The 20,256-nt window shown below is 36.5% G+C and overlaps 1 protein-coding gene across 1 annotated transcript in view; it reads left to right on the forward strand.

The window, feature by feature from the left end:
• The window catches only part of LOC150105645 (nucleolar MIF4G domain-containing protein 1), a 189,641-nt gene that overhangs the window by 104,453 nt on the left and 64,932 nt on the right, over positions 1-20,256 (forward strand). The window contains exon 9 of the mRNA XM_090394970.1: positions 8,178-8,277. Coding sequence (XP_090251096.1) covers positions 8,178-8,277 — 100 coding nt within the window. The remainder of the gene's footprint in view (positions 1-8,177; positions 8,278-20,256) is intronic.

Raw genomic sequence — 20,256 nt, forward strand, 5'->3', positions numbered from 1 at the left:
TTTTACAGCAATGCATTCAGGAGATTGTATATTAAAGCATTACTCATTAATTGATCCCTAAGACCACGGGCAATGAAATGTGTGGATTTTAACATGTTACCAGTGCACTGGAAGGCAAACAAAAAAGGTTGGGTTACAAAAGAAATTTTTAATGAATGGTTCCATCACTGTTTTGTTCCAGAAGTTAAACACTATTTGATGAAAAAAATCTGGACTTTAAAGTTTTATTAATTATAGACAATGCTCCTGGCCATCCTGTTTTAGAACACCTGAATGTGAAATTTTGTTTTCTGCCACCTAATACAACATCCTTAATACAACCACTAGACCAGGGTTGATCACTACCTTCAAAACTTACTACATAAGAAGAATATTCCAATACATTTTGGATAAACTAGATAAGGATAATTTACTAACAGTTATTGATGTGGGGAAGAATTTTCTATTTTGGATTGCATCAAACTTGCTAAGGTGGCATTATCAGAATTGAAACCATCAACTTTAAATGCATGCTAGATAGCTACTTGGCCAAAATGTGTGAAAAAGAAACACTCTGTACATTTTGCATACAACTGAATATCCCAATATCATCAGATGAACACATGAGTTGGTGGAGAAGGATTTGATAATTTTTCCTCTGCAGATATTGAAGAATTGATGGTTGACAAGGCTATTAGTGATGATGAAATAATAGAAGCTCTCCTTGAGAATCTCGATGAAAAAGTGATGATGAAGAAGTGATTCCACTCAGTGTAGAATTAATTAAAGAAGGGCTTCAAATGGCTAGTAAATTGAAGTCGTTTTCTTAGACATGATCCAAATACTGAACGAGACGAACAATTTAAAAGTGAACTGAAGTCATGGTGAGATATGAAGAATTATACAAAGATCTAGTCAAAACAGGATCTCAACGATTAATTACAGAGTTCGTGGTAAAAAAAAAAAAAATCAATCTTCAGAATTATTGAAAATTAATGCTAATTTAGTTCCTTTTACTGAAGAAAATGTTTCTCCATTGCAGTATGAACAGTAAGCCCAAAGTGTTTCAAGTAATGGAAATGATTTTATTCCAGTCTCATACGAAAGAATGCAGCTACTGTCAAAAAGTGATGGCAAATAAAATTTAAACTAATAACCATATGAGCAGTGTATTTGAGCCTTTTCGAATTTCTCTTTTATTAGTAGCACACTATTTTCTTTAAGAAATATACATATGTATATACTTTAAATAAGCATTTAAAATATATATATATATTCCATTAAAATTAGAGTTTTATTCAATGATTTTCATATATTTTGTTTGAAAATAACTTATTGTTTGTATCAGATTTTTTCACATCTGGAACCATTCTTCTATTTTTTCATATGCACTGTATTCTTTTTTATGCGATTTTTTCTGGAACCAATCTATTGTGTAAATGGAGAATTGGGTGTATAGCATTTTATTAGTTTTGGAATCAGTCTGTTAATGTTTTTTTTTTTTTTTTTCCTCCCTTCCTCCAAATTAAAATACAGGGTGGCTGTAAATTAACTTTCCCTCTTTGGAGGTATCTCTAGTTAATACATGGAATGAGACCACATTTTATGTTAACTTTCGAAGGCACGGGGAGATGAATTCCACGAAAAAAAGATATAGTACCAAAAGTCACCGATAGGGGAAATTTTGGCACTGGCGGAGCCAAAAGCAGTCAGATATTTGCAGTAAACGCAGGTAAAAAGAGATGCAAATTTTACTGTGCACACGTGACAGCAGCGCCACCAATTCCACTTAAAATGGGATTGGGAATGTTCAGGCAGTTATTCGAATGACTGGCGAATTGTGCTCAATATGCATCCTACCTTGCCTCAGCAGTCTTTACTTGTTAAGTTGTTTTAACTTAAACAGTGCAATGCCGTAGCGGCCCATCAGGAATTTAGAAGACTTCATAACCTGCGTACAGGTCCTGTGTCAGCTGTAACACTGAGAGCTATGATTAAGAAGTTTGAAGAAACTGGATCACTAGGAGTTAGACCTGGCAGAGGATGGAAAGCAGTGCAAGAAGAGACTGACGATTCTGATGAATAAAACATTATTTCCTGTGAGTTCAATCGCTATATTAATTTCTGTGTCTCTCATAAGTTGTTGTTTTAGTTTAATTATTATTATTCTTATCATTGTAACGTGCCACATATCCAGCTGGAATGAGTGATGCAGCTGTCACTTACATCGAAATGTTATTATTCCATTTTATCTGCCTTTAATGTAATTATCCGCTTGTTTTCAGCTCCGCCAGTGCCAAAATTTCCCCTATCAGCGACTTTTGGTTCTAAATCTTTTTTCGCAGAAATCATCTCCCCATGCCTTCAAAAGTCTCAGTATAAAATTTGGTCTCATTCTGTTTATTGATTGGTTTTAGTTACAGATGCCTACAAAGAGGGAAAGTTATTTTATGGCCACCCTGTATTTTATTCTTGATGAAGCACATCATAAAGAGTAAGTAACGTGTTGATTAAATAATTTTTACTAATGTTTTCTCCTTGTGGTTCATAAAATAATACTGGATGTGGTGGTGGTTTTTCCCTTTCAGTTGTTTCTGACCCTAAGTGACTTTGTAGGCATTGCCTGCAAAGTGTTCTTGGTGAGATTTTTACAGGGTAGCTCACCATGAACCCCAATTTTAACCACGCTTGGGACCAACATATGGCTGGGATGTATTCATCTGGGTTTCGCCCGAGTTTCTGGGTGACCCCCCCCCCCACTTCCGTATGAGACTGGCTAACTCACCTTTCAACGAAGGAGACCAAAGAAAGATTCCTCACTTCACCGACAGGAATTGAACCCAGGTCTTTCCGACCAAAGGGCTTTGTCTATACTGACTGAGCTATGGAGGCTCTAATACTGGATATTCTTCTTCTTCTACAGCTTCTCCCACTTAAGTGGGGTCACTGTTTGTTATGAGTCTCCTCCACACCTTCCTGTCTTGGGCTGTCCCCACATCCAAGTTCTTCATCTTCAAGTCCTCTTCTACCAGCTCCCTCCATCTCTTCTTTGACTGCCCACGCTTTCGCCTTCCTTGCACATCCATCTGCATGACCCTTCTTCCCACATATTCGTCCTCCCTCCTCATCACATGACCAAACCATCTCAACCTTGCCTCCTGTATTTTCGCTCCTAAGTTCATAACTTTCACTGTTCCCCTGACATAGTCATTTCTCAGATGATCCTTTCTGGTCACACCGCACATCCACCTAAGCATTCTCATCTCTGCTACTTCCATCCTGCTGATGTTATTTTTCCTCAGGGCCAGTTTCTATAGCATATGTCATAGCTGGCCTCACTACTGTCCTATAAATTTTGCCTTTCAGATTGATCGGCACCCTCTTATCGCATAACACTCCAGCCATCTCCCTCCAGTTCCTCCAACCCGCTTGTATCCTGCATCCCACTTCCTTCTCAGCTCCTCCATCTTCTTCCACTGTTGAACCTAAGTATCTAAAGTCTCTCACCTTCCTGGTGACATTTCCTTCCAGCTCCAGATCTGTCTCCTGGCCACCGCCCACTGCGCAACACATATACTCTGTCTTACTTCTGCTCAGTCTCATACCTCTCTCTTCCAGTACTTTTCTCCATCTTTCCAGTTTAGTTTCCGCTTCTTCTCTTGAATCTACACACAGCAAGATGTCATCTGCATACAACATTGTCCAAGGTGCATCTTCTCTCACCTCCTCTGTTACCACCTCCATCACAATATTAAACAGAAACGGACTTAATGCTAACCCTTGATGTAAGCCAACTGTTACTTGAAAACTTTCTGTCTGTCCCAAACAGGTCCGAACACTTGTCTTCACATTTCTGTACATTTCCCGCACCAACCTGACATATTTCTCCAGCACCTTCTTCTCCCTCAGACACCTCCAGACTTCTTGCCTTGGCACTCTATCGTATGCTTTCTCCAGATCAATAAATACCAGATGTAGCTCCCTTTGTTTCTCTCGATATTTTTCCATCATCTGTCGTAACCCAAAGATAGGATCTGTTGTTGATCTACCAGGCATGAAGCCAAATTGTTCCTTTGCAATCTCCACCTCCTCCCTCAATCTACCATCAAGAACCCTTTCTAGGATCTTCATTGTGTGGGACATCAACTTTATTCCTCTGTAATTTTTACAGTCTTGTGCATCCCCTTTACCCTTGTAGATGGGAACAAGAGTACTCTCCCTCCATTCCTCAGGTATATTTTCCTGTTGGCAAACTTTCATGAACAGGTCCCACAGCAGGTCAATTCCTTCTTCCCCCAGTGCCTTCCATGCCTCCACTGGAATTCTGTCGGGGCCCACCGCTTTTCCATTCCTCATCCTCTTCATGGCCTCCTTCACTTCCATTCTACTGATGTTCTGCACCATCCCCTCAGAAGGCTGCCCATCTCCTCTGTGAGTCCTTGCATTTTCCTCATTCAAAAGTCCCTCAAAGTATATTTTCCATCTGTTTCTTATGTCCACATCCCTCCATAATACTCTTCCTTCAGCATCTTTGATCTGCCTCACATGTAAGATGTCCTTAGCTGCTTTATTTCTACATTTCGCTAGTTGGTAAATTTTTCTCTGTCCTTCCTTTGTTTCTAATTGATCATACAGATCTTGATATGCCATGGCCTTCGCCTGTGCCACAACTCTCTTGGCTTCTTGCTTTCTCTCTTTGTACACCTCTGTCCTCTTCCACTCTTGACTCATCCCACTTCTGCTTTGTCTTCCTCTTAGCTGTCACTGCCACTTGTACATCATTATTCCACCACCAACCCTCCTTCTGCTCTCTAATCTTTCCAGATGTCTCACCAAGCACCTCGATTGCACAGCTCAGGATTACTTTTGAATTATGTTTCCACCAATCTTGTACACTTTCCAGTCCATCCGAAATCCTCTCTAACACTCTCTCCCTGAAACGATTCCTCACACTCTCCTCTTTTAAGCGAAACCACTTAATTGTCTTCATCCCATGGCAACCAGAAGTTCTTATCTTCGATCTTATTTTAAAGTATGCGCACAGCAGTCGGTGTTGTTGTGCTACTTGATCTGTTGGAATTACTTTACAATTTGTCACAACCTTAAGATGTTTTCTTCTAGTCAAAATGTAGTCAATTTGTGAGCTGTTGTTACCACTTCTAAATGTTATCAAATGTTCTTTCCTCTTGAAGAAAAACGAGTTCACAATTGCCAGATCAAACGCTACTGCAAAGTCCACAACCCTCTCTCCTTCCTGGTTCATCATTCCCACTCCGTGGCCACCATGCACCCTTTCACAGTCTCTATTCTGTCTTCCTATGTGCCCGTTCAAGTCTCCTCCGACAATCACCATCTCATTTTCTTCCAATTCCCTCATTTCTTCATCTAACACGTTCCAGAACTCATCTTTTTCCTCTGCTGTACAACCAACTTGCGGGGCATATACACATAATACGACCACCCGCTCTTCTCCAAGACCCAATTTCATTCGCATGATCCTGTCGTTCCTTCTACCCACGTCCAGTACTTCACCCTTCATTCTGCCACACACCACAATTCCTACACCATTTCTTCCCTCGTTATTCGCTCCAGAGTAAAACAATTTATATCCATCTCCCAGTTCCTTTGCCTTTCCCCCTTTCCACCTTGTCTCCTGCACACACAAAATGTCCAACTTCCTCTTCCTCATCATGTCTGCCACCTCTCTTCCCCTTCCAGTCATGCTTCCAACATTCAGTGTTCCTACTCGCAACATCCGCTCCACCTGCTGGGCTCGCTTCTTTAACCGCACCCGCTCTTGATGCGGTAGCCCTCGTCCACTTCTCACAGCTGTAGGGCGATGTGGCTGCGCGTCGCTTAAGGGGTACGCCCTAGCCCTTATATCATTTTCTCTTCGACTCATAATCATAGTTTGAGTTGGCACTGAAGTTTTCCGACCGGATGCCCTTCCTGACATCAACCCTCGCATTTATCCGGGCTTGGGACCGGCACCTATTGAGGCTAGCTTGCCTCCTTCGGTGGCTGCATAAGACGAAATGACTTAGCAAGATAGGAAAGACTCGCCCCTAGCCCTCGAATACTCTAATAGCATCAGGGGGAAGGAGCAAGGAGAGGAGAAAGAAGAGGAGGGACCAGTCTACAGAATAATATAACAGATATATATTACATGAAGTAAGGCATGGTCCATCATCAGGTACCTGGATATAATACTGTAAATTAAATACATATATACTGATGGAAAGATGTCAATGGTAGTAGCACATATTTGTTCATCCCATAGTGTGAGGAAAAAATAGCCACAGTGCCTGCCTTAATAAGATGTAGGATTTCCTTTCACTGCAGTGACATCAGCAATCCTAAATGCTGCTAAAATGCTGAAAAATTCATTTTCCTACATTATAATTTATTCTCTGTATTTCAGAATTTAAAATAAGTTCTGTTAATATTTTTGTTATTTGAAGAAATAAGTGGAATATTTTGTTTTATGTTGTATTGTATAGTATTGTACAGATTTTTTATGTTGCATTGTTGTTGTTTTTTAATACAATGTTGTCTATGAAATTAAATGACAGTTTTATTATATCGAAATGGAGGATATTATGGATTCCACTGCTTGGAAAGAAGTCAATAGACAGCATAGTGTGAGGAATAAATAGCCATGGCACCCACCTTAATAAGATGTAGGACCTCCTTTCATTGTGATGACTGCAGCAATCCTACAGGGTATACTTTCCAAAAGCATATGATAGCAATCAATAATAATTTTGGAGTATTCTTCCTGTAGGCACTTAATGAGATGCTGGACTGTTGTGGAACAGACATCCCTTGATCTCACCCAACACTCCAGTTAATCCCACAGATATTCAATAGGGTTTGAGATCAGGGCTGTGTGGAGGCCAGTCAAGTGTGGTGATGTTCATGTCCACAAACCACGCAGTTACAGCAGCCTTATGATACGGTGCTTTTGTCCTGCTGAGAGAGAGAGAGAGAGACAGTGGTCAGTTCCATAGAAACACCACAAAAAATGAAGTATTGATGTTCAGATACTTCTCAGAGTTCATCATAGCACCACAGATAGAGGCCAAACCAAGAAAAACAGGACCATACCATGACACTGCCACCTCCAAATTTCTTAGTTGGGGTTATACACTCTGGTAAGAGATGTTCACCATGCATTCACCACACCAACACCTGTCCATCTGCTTGGTAAAGGATGTAGCGTGATTCGTCGCGCCATAACAACTTTCCAAGCTTCCGCATCTCACTGTTCATGCTCTTTGGACCACTGAAGACAGGTGCATATTCAGGTTTAGGTAATTTGGGACTTGAATTGCAGTCCTACAGTGGAAATCCATGTTCTGAGCCTCATTTTTGCAGATTCATGTTCCACTGGATGTCTGGAACTCCACACTCAATGTTTCAGCCTATTGTATTTTAACATTATCCTTCGTAGCACACTAGGGTCATGTTCTTTGATTGGGTGGATCATCCACTGCTGGTAGCACTTTCAGTTGACTTCCTGCGCTTCTGTTTCAGTATGGTATATCATTTAATGTTGACCTAGGATGACCCAATTTGTCAACAGTTTGCTGAACAGATAGGCATGCGAGCATCCTTTCACAATTTTTCTTTCAAACTCCATCACTTCCTTTCTCACAACCATTTCATTTGAACACCATTGTACTCAGGAACATCATATTCCTTCAATTTATACCAGCTAAAAACATGTGACTTGTTACCTGGAGGGTGTCTTTTGACTTCTTTTTAAACATTGTAGTTTAAACCATATGTGTTTCACATGAAATTCTAGTAAGTTGTCATATACAGGAGTTAGAAAGGCTTTTCTTTTCCAAAACTCATGGAAAAAAAACTAGAGGTTTTTTTTCCATGCACTTACACAGTTCAGTTCAGTATTCACATTAATCAGAACACTTTTACCTTAGGGTTATTCTAAATAACTCATGATCATATATCTCATTACAGCAAAATTCATTGATTAGTAGTTGTTATAAATCCGTCAACTGCAAATTTCAATTGATTTGATGCTAAACATTGAAACTTTAAATGAAAATTCTTTTTGCTCCATTCATTTCCATTAAGTATAGAAAAGGGAATTTTCCTAATTATATTTTTCACACTTTTTATTTCTTGAATTTATATGATTGGTGGATTTTATGTAATGATCTTTTTATTTTCAGCTATAGGTTTTATTTTAAGAAAAGATGATCCTCTAATGTTGAAAGACTTGATTCTCAAAATTCAGAATAAAGCAATTACAGTTTCAATACAGCAAGATCAGTAAGCCTTTTCTTAGTAATTATGCTTTTCTTTTAATGATAATTTAGTTGTGTTATATGTATGGAGATGGATTTATGGCAACAAAAATAGTTTATAGGACATATTCTTTAGAAATAGAGTAGCTAAGTTTATCATCATCAAATTTCTGATATGTACCCTCAGGTGGTGTACAGGATTATTATGATAGCATTATGTGAAAAAGTTACACCATCACTAACTTCCAATCAACAATTTTCCTCCAAATTAATCTGTTATCTGTCAAGATTCCAATATTATCAGATCTTATATTTCTGTCTTCTAAGGTACTTTTTACTGTATTGATGCACCTACATCATGATCTTCACTGGGTCTTTTTCCTGACAACCTGGCAAAGAATGCTTGTTTAGCTAATCTTTCCTCTCCCATTCTGTTTAAGTGATTTACCATCTGAGATTATCTCTGCTAACACATTCCTGAATGCTAACAATGGTGAGTTTTCCTAATATCATCATTTTTAATATACTGTCATTGATGCTATCTGTTCCCTCTACTAATCTTCAACTGTCATATCTGTGGTCTCAAGTCTTTAATCAAGTGCTTTATTTCTAACCCAGCTCTCAGATTCATAAGTTAAAATTGGTTTGAATGCTGTCTTGTATACAGATAATTAATCAGTTGGCTTCCTAGCATACTAACTTTACTAATTCTGTTGTCTATTTCCATATTTAATTTATCATCTTCACTAAAATTATACCTAAATAGCTGAAATGTTTTACTTGTTCTATAGGCATATCCTATTAAAATAATAAAATATCAATTGATGTTTTTGAAGTTTCTTTCTATTTTCATTGTGTTTGTCTTTTTATTGCTGATTTTTCATACTGAATTTATTCAGTTTAGTTAATCAGTTTAGTCAGGGACTTGTATTGGGTTTATTCAGAAGTATAACATCATCTGCATAAAATAAAGAGAATGTGGTATTACATCTGATATTAAAATTAGTGATTAACATCACTAATTTTGATATCAGATGTAATACCACTTGCTTTCATAATGCGCTTCATATAGATAATGAATAACAGAGGAGATAATGTGTGCCCTTGCACCTAATGTGCACTTTATTTAACATCAGATCATCTTCTTGTACCTCCTTCAATTCTAACTGCTGACTTATAGCTTAAATAGAGACTATTGCTCAATATAATATCCCATTTACACTATATAACTGTAATGTTTTGAAGAGCTTTCCTCCTTGCACCTTGTCATATTCCTTTTCCAGATCAACAAAAATTATACAAATCCTTGTTATATTCCCAAGATTTCTCAACTATTTGTCTTAAAGTGAAAATTTGATCCTAACAACCTCTGTTTGGCCTAAACACAGATTGTTCTTCACCAACTTCTCTTCCACAATTTTTTAGACATTTCTCAAGTATACTTGCATAAATCTTACCAAGAACACTCAGTAGAAAAATACTCTCTGTTAATTTTCACATTCAGTTTCATTTCCCTTTTTATAGATGGTGCTATGAGAGCTCTACTCCTGTCATCTGGAATTCTACTCTTACCAGGCTTTCTGAATTATGCCATGTGGCGGCCACTGTAAAACTTATGCTTTCATATTTGAGCATTTCTGGTCAAATTTCATCTACTATAACTTCCTTTCCACATTCAGGATTTTGATGGCTTTTTCTACTTCAAGTATGGATGTGTGTTCCTGACTGCATTCATGTTGGGAGTTTTCTACCACTGTGCTGACACTGCTTGTTTCATTTAGTAGACTTTCAAAGTAATTTATCCAGACATCTAGAATATCTTTATTTTCAAAATATTCTGGAGGCATTTTCAAATACTTCCAGAATATTTTACCATCTTCCTGATATTTATTTTCTTTGTTCTTACCAAAGTCTTCCCATGACTTTTGTTTATCCAGTTTTACACAGTACTTTGCTTTCTTACATTTTTCTTTGTATTCTCTAAGAGCACAAGCTGACTACTTTTCAGAAATTTTTCATATGCTTTCTTCTTTTCCTTGACTGGCTCTTTAGCTTTGTCAGTCCACCATGCAGTTTTGATTTTTCCTATCTTTACAGACAATCTCACAACATGCCTCTCTGGCTGAATCAATTAATCATTGTTTTCTTCAGGGTTTGCCTTTGAATCTCCAAGGTTTGGTTCTTGTTTTCAAATTCTTTAATTTTTTTTCTTCAATGATGTTTGTGTATTTGATGTTCCTGACATTTTAAAACTTTCGTACACATTCTTCTTTTCAATATGAAATTTGATTTTATCCTTCTCAAAACAAAATAGGGATTACTTCCTATTTCTAATCCTCTGTATACTCTTGTGTCTTGAACCAGTAGTAAACAACACTATCGACTATAACATAGTCAATGAGACTTTCTTATTTCTTGCATCTTCTGTCCATGCGAATTTGTGCACATTTTTATGTTGGGATATGATTTTAGTAATAACTAGTCCTTGTCCTGAACAGAAATCCAGCAGGCTCTTACCATTATTATTAGCTTTGTTCTTTTCTCTAAACATTTTTATATGTGTGGTAATAATTTCCTATTCTTCTTTTTATATCTCCAACAAGAACCAACTTTTCCTTTTTCATTGTGTCAGTTGCTTTCTCTGATGCCTTGAAAATTCTTCCATTTCTTAGTAGAACCTTCTGTGCAGCCAGAGGCACAAATAAGTTTCATTGTCCAGTTCCCCATTCTGGTATTTGCCTACATCACTCTACTTGATATTATCTGCCATTCAAAAAGATTATCCTCATATTTAGTGTCAAATACTATAGCAACTCCTTTTTTTCCCTGATTGTTATTAGTTATTACCTGAGTATAACATTTTGTATTTGTTGCTTAGAAAGATCTCACCTGTTTTTGTTTTTTTTGTTACAGTCATGCCTATTATGTTTGTAACACCAACATAATCTATTGAAATCTGTTGATGGTGAGTTGGTCATGTTCTGGGATTTGTTTCAGTAGCTAACTTTTTGCTGTTTGCCTTGGTTTCTGACAGAAACAACGGGTTTCTTGTTTATCCAGGGCAATGCCACAGCTGGAATGAAATTCTGTCATATGGTACCATCATTTTACATTGTGGTTTAAGCCAATAAGAATACAATTTGGTTGTTTGGCTAAATCCCAAATTGCCAGCCCATTCTCGTTCATTTAGTATCTAGTCGATACCTAACAGGGTGCACCATAAGAAGGTAAGAATTAGAAATTTTGTATATTTCTAAATTGGTAATAGAATGTTATCAGCCTGGTTAGTTGGTTGAATAGTGCTTTTGGACCTCCATCCTCAGGATATGTGTTTAAAACCACACTGATATTATGGATGCCTGTTGATGGCTATGACCAGTGGATGATTTTCATCACAAGATTTTCATAATGTGTTTGAATATAATGTGAATACTTTGAATATATTTTGTTAGAATGTAATATAAAAAACTAAACAAACAATGGAAAGGAGTAATGATACCAGCTTTTTTTTAAATAGATAACACTGTATTACACTGAAATTTACCTTTATGCAAAAAGAAGTAATTTTAACATAATCATATGCAATCAGCAGCATCAAGTTGCACTTAGTCATTTCAATGTTGATATGTTTCAAGATTGAAGGTGTGCAAAAATTCTATCATCACATCACATCACGTCATGTAATATGTGTAACCAGTGGTTTTTTTTCTGAAAAAAAGGTGCCGGTACTCACCATGAAGATGTTATTACAGCATCTTCCACACTTTTAATATATTCTCCGATATACCCTCGTCGTCTCTAGATCGCTTCTTGCATTTGGTATCAACTGCAGAATGATGACCTCCGAGCAGCCAAGAGTCCACATATTTGCTGGGGTTGAACTGCGTGAGAGAGGTCCTACTATCCTGATGAACATCAGTGCAGAAGTTGTCTGTACAAGCAGAGATGACCTAGATGAAGTTACTATAAGATTCATCTGGGAGAAACCCCCTTTCACATTCACTGGAAGATATTGCAATTGTGCCCAAAGTGTGCTTTAGAGCAGTGCTTCCCAAACTTCTGGATATCAGGGCCCCCTTTGGAAAAATTAAAATATTTCACACACACCCCCCCTCAAAAAAATCATCATAATATATAGACATATTATTATAATATTTATTTTATTTATATTCAATACAAAACATACACAGTGAATATTCCAAAAATCAAATGCAAATATTACGTTTTTAGCATCTTACATACACATTTGACATTGCACATTATCTTATATTTTTATATAGATAGATATATTGCAATTGTACATTTGCAGTGCAAGCACATGAAATGTAAAACGATTAGTAATAAAGAAAGAATTAAAAACATAAAAGAAGTTTAATAACAATTTAATGTGATGGATGTGTTTCAATACTGCTACACCAATATCAGGTGAAATATTTGAAACTGCAATTCTTAGATTTCTGCTTTGAAATGAAACTTATATGAATAAGCCAATATTTGCTAATATTCATTAACTGCCGAAATACGCAGGAAGCAAAATTCCTGAACATGCACCAATGTGTGGTTTTTTTCCCATTAAAATATAAAAATTAACAAAAAAAGAAATAATAAATAATAATAATTAAATACGTTTCTTTGAGATAAAAAAAAATCTTAGTCTTAAAAGATTTTAAATTTGTTTTCATTATTTCACGGCCACCTCAACAAAACCTACAGCCCCCAAGGGGGCCGTGGCCCACAGTTTGGGGAGCGCTGCTTTAGAGGATGTAGTATGTCCGGGATTCTATTTTCTTGAAGATATTCATGGAAACTACGAACTGCTTCTCTTTCATTTAAGCGAAATTTGCTTGCTAACTTTTTAATTTCAACTTCAATTTCAACCTACCTGTTGCAGAGTGAATATAGAACTGATAAACTGATATTGGAAGTAATCGTAAGTGAACACAACTTCCTGTTTCCGGTTGCTTATCTACCTATGAAACAGGAAAGCAGGGTACCAACTTATGAGTAATGAAAACTGAAAATGGGTTGCTTAAGGGTCAAAGCTGTATAACTGAGAGGAGACCTCCACATAGCCTTTAAAGGAATGCGGAGAACCGACCAGGGCTTCTGACCTAATGTCCAATCATCACCTTCTCGTGGTGCACCCTGTTGGGTTTCTACTTTGATACTGAACGAACGAGGATGGGCTGGCAATTTGGGATTTAGCTGACCAAATTGTATTCTTATTGGTTAAACCAAAATAAAAAATAATGGTACAACATGACAAAATTTCGTGCCGGCTGGGGCGTCGCCCGGTTAAACAAGGCCCCCGTTGTTTTCGCCAGGGAACTAGGGCGAACAGCGAAAAGTCAGCTACTGGAACAAATCCTAAAACACACCCCAACTCAACATCACCAGAGTTAAAGATCGGTACTATCAACGTAAGAAGCCTGAATGGCAAAGAAATGGAGCTAGCTGAGGAATTAGATAAGTACCAGATCGACATAATAGGGGTGACTGAAACAAAAAATACCAAAACTGGTGAGATCTTTCTGAGCAATAAATACAAAATGTTATATTCAGGCAATGACAATCAAGGAAAAGAAGGAGTAGCCATAGTATTCAACACATAACACGAAGCTAATCTTCTTGAATGGCAGTCAGTCTCAAGTAGAGTAATGTGGGCAAATATGAGAATGGGGAACTGGACAATGAGACTTATTTGTAACTATGGTCCCACAGAAGGTTCTACTAAGGTAGAAGTGGAGGAATTTTTTGAGGCTTTAGAAACAAGCAACTGACACAATGAAAAAGGAAAAGTTGGTCCTTGTTGGGGATCTAAATAGCAGAGTAGGAAATGATTGTGAGACAAAAAAAAATATTTTGGGAAAATTTGGAGAAAAGAGCAAAGCTAATAATAATGGCAAATATCTGTTGGATTTCTGCTCCGGACATGGACTGGTTATTACTAACACCATGTTCCAACATAAAAATGTGCACAAATTCACATGGAGAGACGAGGCAAGGAATAAGAAAAGTCTCATTGACTATGTTATTGTTGATAGTGATGTTTTCTCCCTGGTGCAGGACACCAGAGTGTACAGAGGATTTGAAATTGGAAGTGATCACTATTTAGTCTTGAGCAGGATAAAATTGAATTCCATATTGAAAAGAATAACATGTAAGAAAGTTTTAAAGCGAATAAAAGTTGAGCAGCTCTCAGATGTGAACTGTAAACTAAAATACAGAAAGATTATTGAAAAGAAAATGAAAGAGTTTGAGAACAGGAATCAAACCTTGGAGATTCAGTGGCAAACTCTGAAGAGTTTGCCTTTGATTCTGCCAGAGAGGCATGTGGTGAGGTTGTGTGCAAGGATAAAAAAATCAGAACTCCCTGGTGGACACAGGAAGTTAAAGAGGTAGTGAAGGAAAAGAAGAAAGCATATCAAAAGTTCCTGGCAAATAAGTCAGCTTTTACTCTTACAGAATACAGAGACAAATGTAAGAAAGCTAAACAGTGTGTAAAACTAGCTAAACAAAAGTCATGGGAGGACTTTGGCAAGAATATAGAATATAAATATCAAGAAGGGGGCAAAATATTCTGGAGGTTGTTGAAGAAGCTTAGGAATGGAGGAAAGAGTGCTGTAAAAGGAGTTAGAGATGATAAAGTTGACATGAAAACAGGAGAAAAAGATATACTTGAAGTATGGAGTAATTACTTTGAAAAACTGCTAAATGAAACAAGCAGTGATGACAGCACAGTGATAAAAAAACACTGACCAGGAATGCAGTCAGGAATACATATCCATACTTGAAGTAGAAAAAGCCATCAAAGGCTTGAAATGTAGAAAGGCAGCAGGAGTAGATGATATTCGACCAGAAATGCTGAAGTATGGCGGTATAAAAGTGTTACAGTGGCTGCACTGCATAGTTCAGAAAGCCTGGACTGAGGGACGAATTCCCGATGATTGGAGTAGAGCTCTCATAGTACCCATATATAAAAAGGGAAATAAAACTGAATGTGAGAATTACACAGGTATTTCCCTACTGAGTGTTCCTGGCAAGATCTATGCAAGTATACTTGAGAAACGATTGAGAAGAATTGTGGAAGAAAAGTTTGGTGAAGAACAAGCTGGATTCAGGCCAAATAGAGGCTGTCAGGATCAGATCTTCACTTTACAACAAATAGTCGAGAAAGCATGGGAATATAATAAAGATCTGTATTTAAGTTTTGTCGATTTGGAAAAGGCATATGACAAGGTGCCAAGAGAGAAGCTATTCAATACGCTGCAGTTATATGGTGTCAATGGGGCATTATATCAAGCAATACTTAGTCTTTATTTGAGTTGTAAGTCAGCAGTTAGAATTGAAGGAAGTACAGGAAGATGGTTTAATGTTAAATCTGGTGTGAGACAGGGATGTACATTATCCCCTCTGTTATTCATTATCTATATGGATCACATTATAAAGGAAAGTGGTATTAAACCCGATATCAAAATTGGAGATGTTAATGTCACCTCTTTGCTTTATGCGGATGATGTTATACTTCTAAATAAATCTGCTACAAGTCTGCAAGATTCTCTGACTAAATTGAATAAATGTTGTAATAGATATGGTATGAAGGTCAGCAATAAAAAGACAAAGACAATGAAAATAGGCAGAATCATTGAAAATGTCAACTGTGTTGCGAATGGAGAACCTGTGGAACAAGTAAAACATTTCAGCTACTTAGGCACGATTTTTACTGAAGATGGTAAATTAAATATAGAAATAGACAACAGAATCAGCAAAGCTGGTATGGTGGGAAGTCAATAGAATAAATTCATATGGAATAAGAGAGAAATTAGTCGGAACACTAAATTAGCTGTATACAAGACAGTGTTCAAACCAGCTTTAACTTATGGATCTGAGAGCTGGGTCAGAAGTAAAACACTTGACCAAAGACTAGAGACCGCAGATATGAGAGTCCTGAGAAAGATTATTGGTGTGAACAGATGGCATCAATGGCAATATCATATTAAAAATGAGGATATTAGGAAAGAAGTTGACATTGTCAGCATCCAGGAATGCGTTAGCAGAGCTAATCTCAGGTGGTATGGTCACTTAAATAGAATGGGAGAGGAAAGATTAGCAAAACAAGTGTTCTCTGCCAGGTTGGCAGGAAAACGACCCAGAGGAAGACCAAGATATAGGTGGATTGATACGGTACAAAGTGCCTTAGACGATAGAAATATAAGATCTGATAATGTTGGAATCTTGACAAGTAACAGACTGATTTGGAGGAAAATTGTAGATAGAAAGTTAGTAATGATGTAAATTTTTCATGTAGTACTGTCATATCCTGTACACTCCTTGAGGGTACATGGCAGGAATTTGATGAAGATGATGATGAAAACTGAAAATTCAATTCGTGAACACAGTACCATCTACCAGAATATTTATAATACATTTTGCTGTCAATAAATCAAAAATTTTTAAAAACTTTAGAAAAAAAAAGGTGGCGGTACTGCATACTGCCAGAAAAAAAGCACTGTGTGTAACTGCTCAACCTAGGTTGGCTGAGTAGTTAGCATACCCACTCTCCAAACAACATCTATGGCCATGGAATTTTGTTACCCATGTGAGACCATCATCCTGCTTATTGGAGGCCTGAAGTAGCTTGAAAAAGTTCTATGTTTGGTCTTTATTGCAGAGTTTCTGGACTGTGTAAAAAAATAAATGGAAAGTACAATATATGAGGAGTGGGGTCTGGAAAGCTCTGATAACCTCCTAATAGATGAAGCTCTTTGGTCAGAAAGTCCTGGGTTTGATCCCCATCCATGACATGAGGAACCTTTATCTGGTTTCTTTCGACTAAAGGTGAGTTAGTCTCATACGGAAGTAGAGGGTTTTTTCACCTGAAAACTCATGTTTTTTGTCCTTCAAAACAGGCAAACTGTCCCCTTGAACACACGCACATGACTATAAAATACAATTACATATGTATTTTATAGTCATAAAATACATATGTAATCCCTCATTAGGCAGGCTCTCTTCAGCCACGAGGCCAGTACCTCATACTAGAACATTGCTAGCTCCTAAGCTACTTGAGATAGGGACTGTGGATAAAAACTGCACTGCCAGTGGACCTGAAAGTGCTGCACACACCACATACTCATCAACCAGATCTAGATTTTCAACTATCAGTTACATAAGCACCTCATTTAAACCACCCAAGCAGATTGGGAGATCTGCATCTTACCAAAATTCAAGTTGACATTTTAAGGTCTACATGACAAAAATACTTTGTTTTGAAAGTAACTGCAAAATGTAAAATAATTTTCTTTTACCATGTGTTTGTGTTTTGCCGTGATGTTAAGGAATTAATGAAAAGCAGAGAGAATGAGATCCTAAGAAGTGATTTTATAAATACCTCACAATTTAGTTTGAAGCCAGTGCTTCTATGCACTGGAAATAAACTTCCCCTATTCTATCAGTGTATGTTATGTTGATGAGACCAATAAGCTGTTTAATCTGTTGATGGCTTAGCTATGCTTTGTGAGCATTTTTGAAGAGGTTTTCAAATTTATGATTCAGTTTTGGTTACTGAAGTTTGTGATATATGACTGACTTAACCTTATGATTCTGAATAGAATCTCTGTTCCTTATTGAGTAAGGTGCTTTGAAATATAAAGCTAGAATTCTTAAGGGGGTTTCAGTGAACTGCCACCTTTAAGAGAGGGTAACAGTTTGTTACCCTCTCTTAAAACAGACTTACTTGTCTGTTTGCTTACTTGGGAAAAAGGATTAAAACCAAGGTTATAAAATTACTTGGTATCTTTAACATATATTATACCCAAGGTAAAAAACTTTTCACATCTTTCTCTCATCCAGAGATTCTTAATTAATAAGGTCAAAGCACCTTCTGGCAACTTGCATAGGTAAAATTGATAAGCTTTGTATTACTTAAACCTTGGCATTTCAGGGTCTGCCTACTCACTGATGAGACCTCAATAAAGGTTGAAACCAGTCTGGGTAGTGACCCCTACCCATAATGTATAACATCATACATCTCCTAGGAGATGTGTTTTACATTTATGGGAAATACTAAGGAAAGTGATCAGAACTTAATCCATCTTTACCACGAGTTGCCTTGGTGTTGCACCGCCACGTAAGTCTTGAACCACATTCAGGCGCAAACTTGACTTACTTGTCTGTTTGCTTACTTGGGAAAAAGGATTAAAACCAAGGTTATAAAATTACTTGGTATCTTTAACATATATTATACCCAAGGTAAAAAACTTTTCACATATATATATTAAATCTCTGTAGCCCTAACATGTATTTTTAATCCTAGTATACATGTGTTTGCATGTTTAAAGATAGCCTTTTTTTTTTTTTTTTTTTAAACTGACAATGGTGGTGTACAGGCTGATGTGTCTAATTATCAACCTATCACTGTCTGTAGAGTGGTGATGAAGATTTTGGAAAAGTTGGTAAGCGCTTGTATACAGAAATAGGTTGATGAGAGAATATACTTTGCAATGAACAGCATGGATTTAGTATGAAATGTTTGAGCATCTTTCTCACATTTTATAATAATGCTACCATTGAGTTACACAAGTGGAATGGATATACCATGATTTTTTTGGCTTTTCTAAGGTATTTGACAAGACACTGCACAGAAGACTGTTGCATAAATTAGAGAATATTAGATTGGACTATAAAGTATTAGCCTGGATAAGAACAGGGCTCCAGAAATGCAACTTAAATCTACTAGTCACACAAAAAAAAAAAACTTTTTAATACCCAAGGTATAGGTCTAGGTGATGCTTTAAAAAAAACCAAATGTTATGAAAACATAACTAATACATTCTTTAATTCTCACTATACATTACTGCAGTTCTACAGAAATATGCTGTCTTTTAATGTGGGTTTAAAATGTATGCCACAGCACAGCTCATCACAACTCAGTTTATGTTTTCTTAAATTTATTGTTCACAATGAAGGGTTAATTTATATAAATTATTCATAAACAATAATTTAATAAAAAAGACAAGTAATAAAATTCGCAAAAACAAGAAAGTAGGTCGCACTCACTGTTGAAGCCAGACTAACTTTTCATGATGCACTCAGTTCACATGGTCCAGTCTGATTTGTTTTTGCAATATAATTGAATCTTTTAAATAACAGTATTTAAATAAGCATTTTCATTATGTAAAAATGTTAAAGTATTTAATTATAGTAAGCTAATTCGCGTTGTGAGCTGTGAAAATAAGCTTAGGACTATATTATGTTACAGTTGCTCACCTACTTAATGGATAAAGGTGTTGGAAGAATATAGTACAGTATTTAATTAGATTGTGCCAATTTTAATTTGTGTTTATAATTGCTGGTTATTTTGTTATTGAAATTATATTGTGAGAAAAATACACTTTTTTTTTAATAGTGCATTGCCCTAGAAAGCTACATATAATAATTAACTTTTCTTATTCCTATTTATTGAGTTCATTTCCCTATTTACAAATTGTAAATAAACCATGATGATGAAATTGGCTATTATATATGTCATGCTTACTATAGATGTGTTAATATTTAACTAAATGAATGCATTGATTCTAAAATTTATTTATTGGAAATGAGAACTGTGATTTAGTTTAAATGTATTTATGATATGAAAAACTTGCATATTTTATCATGCACTCCCAGTGTGTGAGTTTACATTTTCAAGTAAAGCACCCTAACTATAGCATGTGATGACTACTCATTTGTTGTGCTTCATGACTGTAACAAAAAACCGAAGTATGACACATAGTGGAGCATTCATGGAGAACATTATAATACTGCTGTGAGAGAAATGAGGGTGATTTTTGGAACTCACTGGTGGATATTTATAAAGTCTTTTGTACAGAAAGAAAAATGTTTAAAAGTTATCAATATGGTAATAGTGTAAATTATGTGAAGAAAATAATATATTTTGAATGCATTTAGATTGATGCTGGACTTTGATAATTCGCCTGTGGTGAGTGTATTTATAGAGCCCTGG

This window comes from Typopeltis vanoorti, chromosome 6 (genome assembly GCF_054136105.1).
Source record: "Typopeltis vanoorti isolate ZY-2024b chromosome 6, IOZ_Tvanoo_1.0, whole genome shotgun sequence".
In the NCBI taxonomy this organism is placed as follows: domain Eukaryota; kingdom Metazoa; phylum Arthropoda; class Arachnida; order Uropygi; family Thelyphonidae; genus Typopeltis; species Typopeltis vanoorti.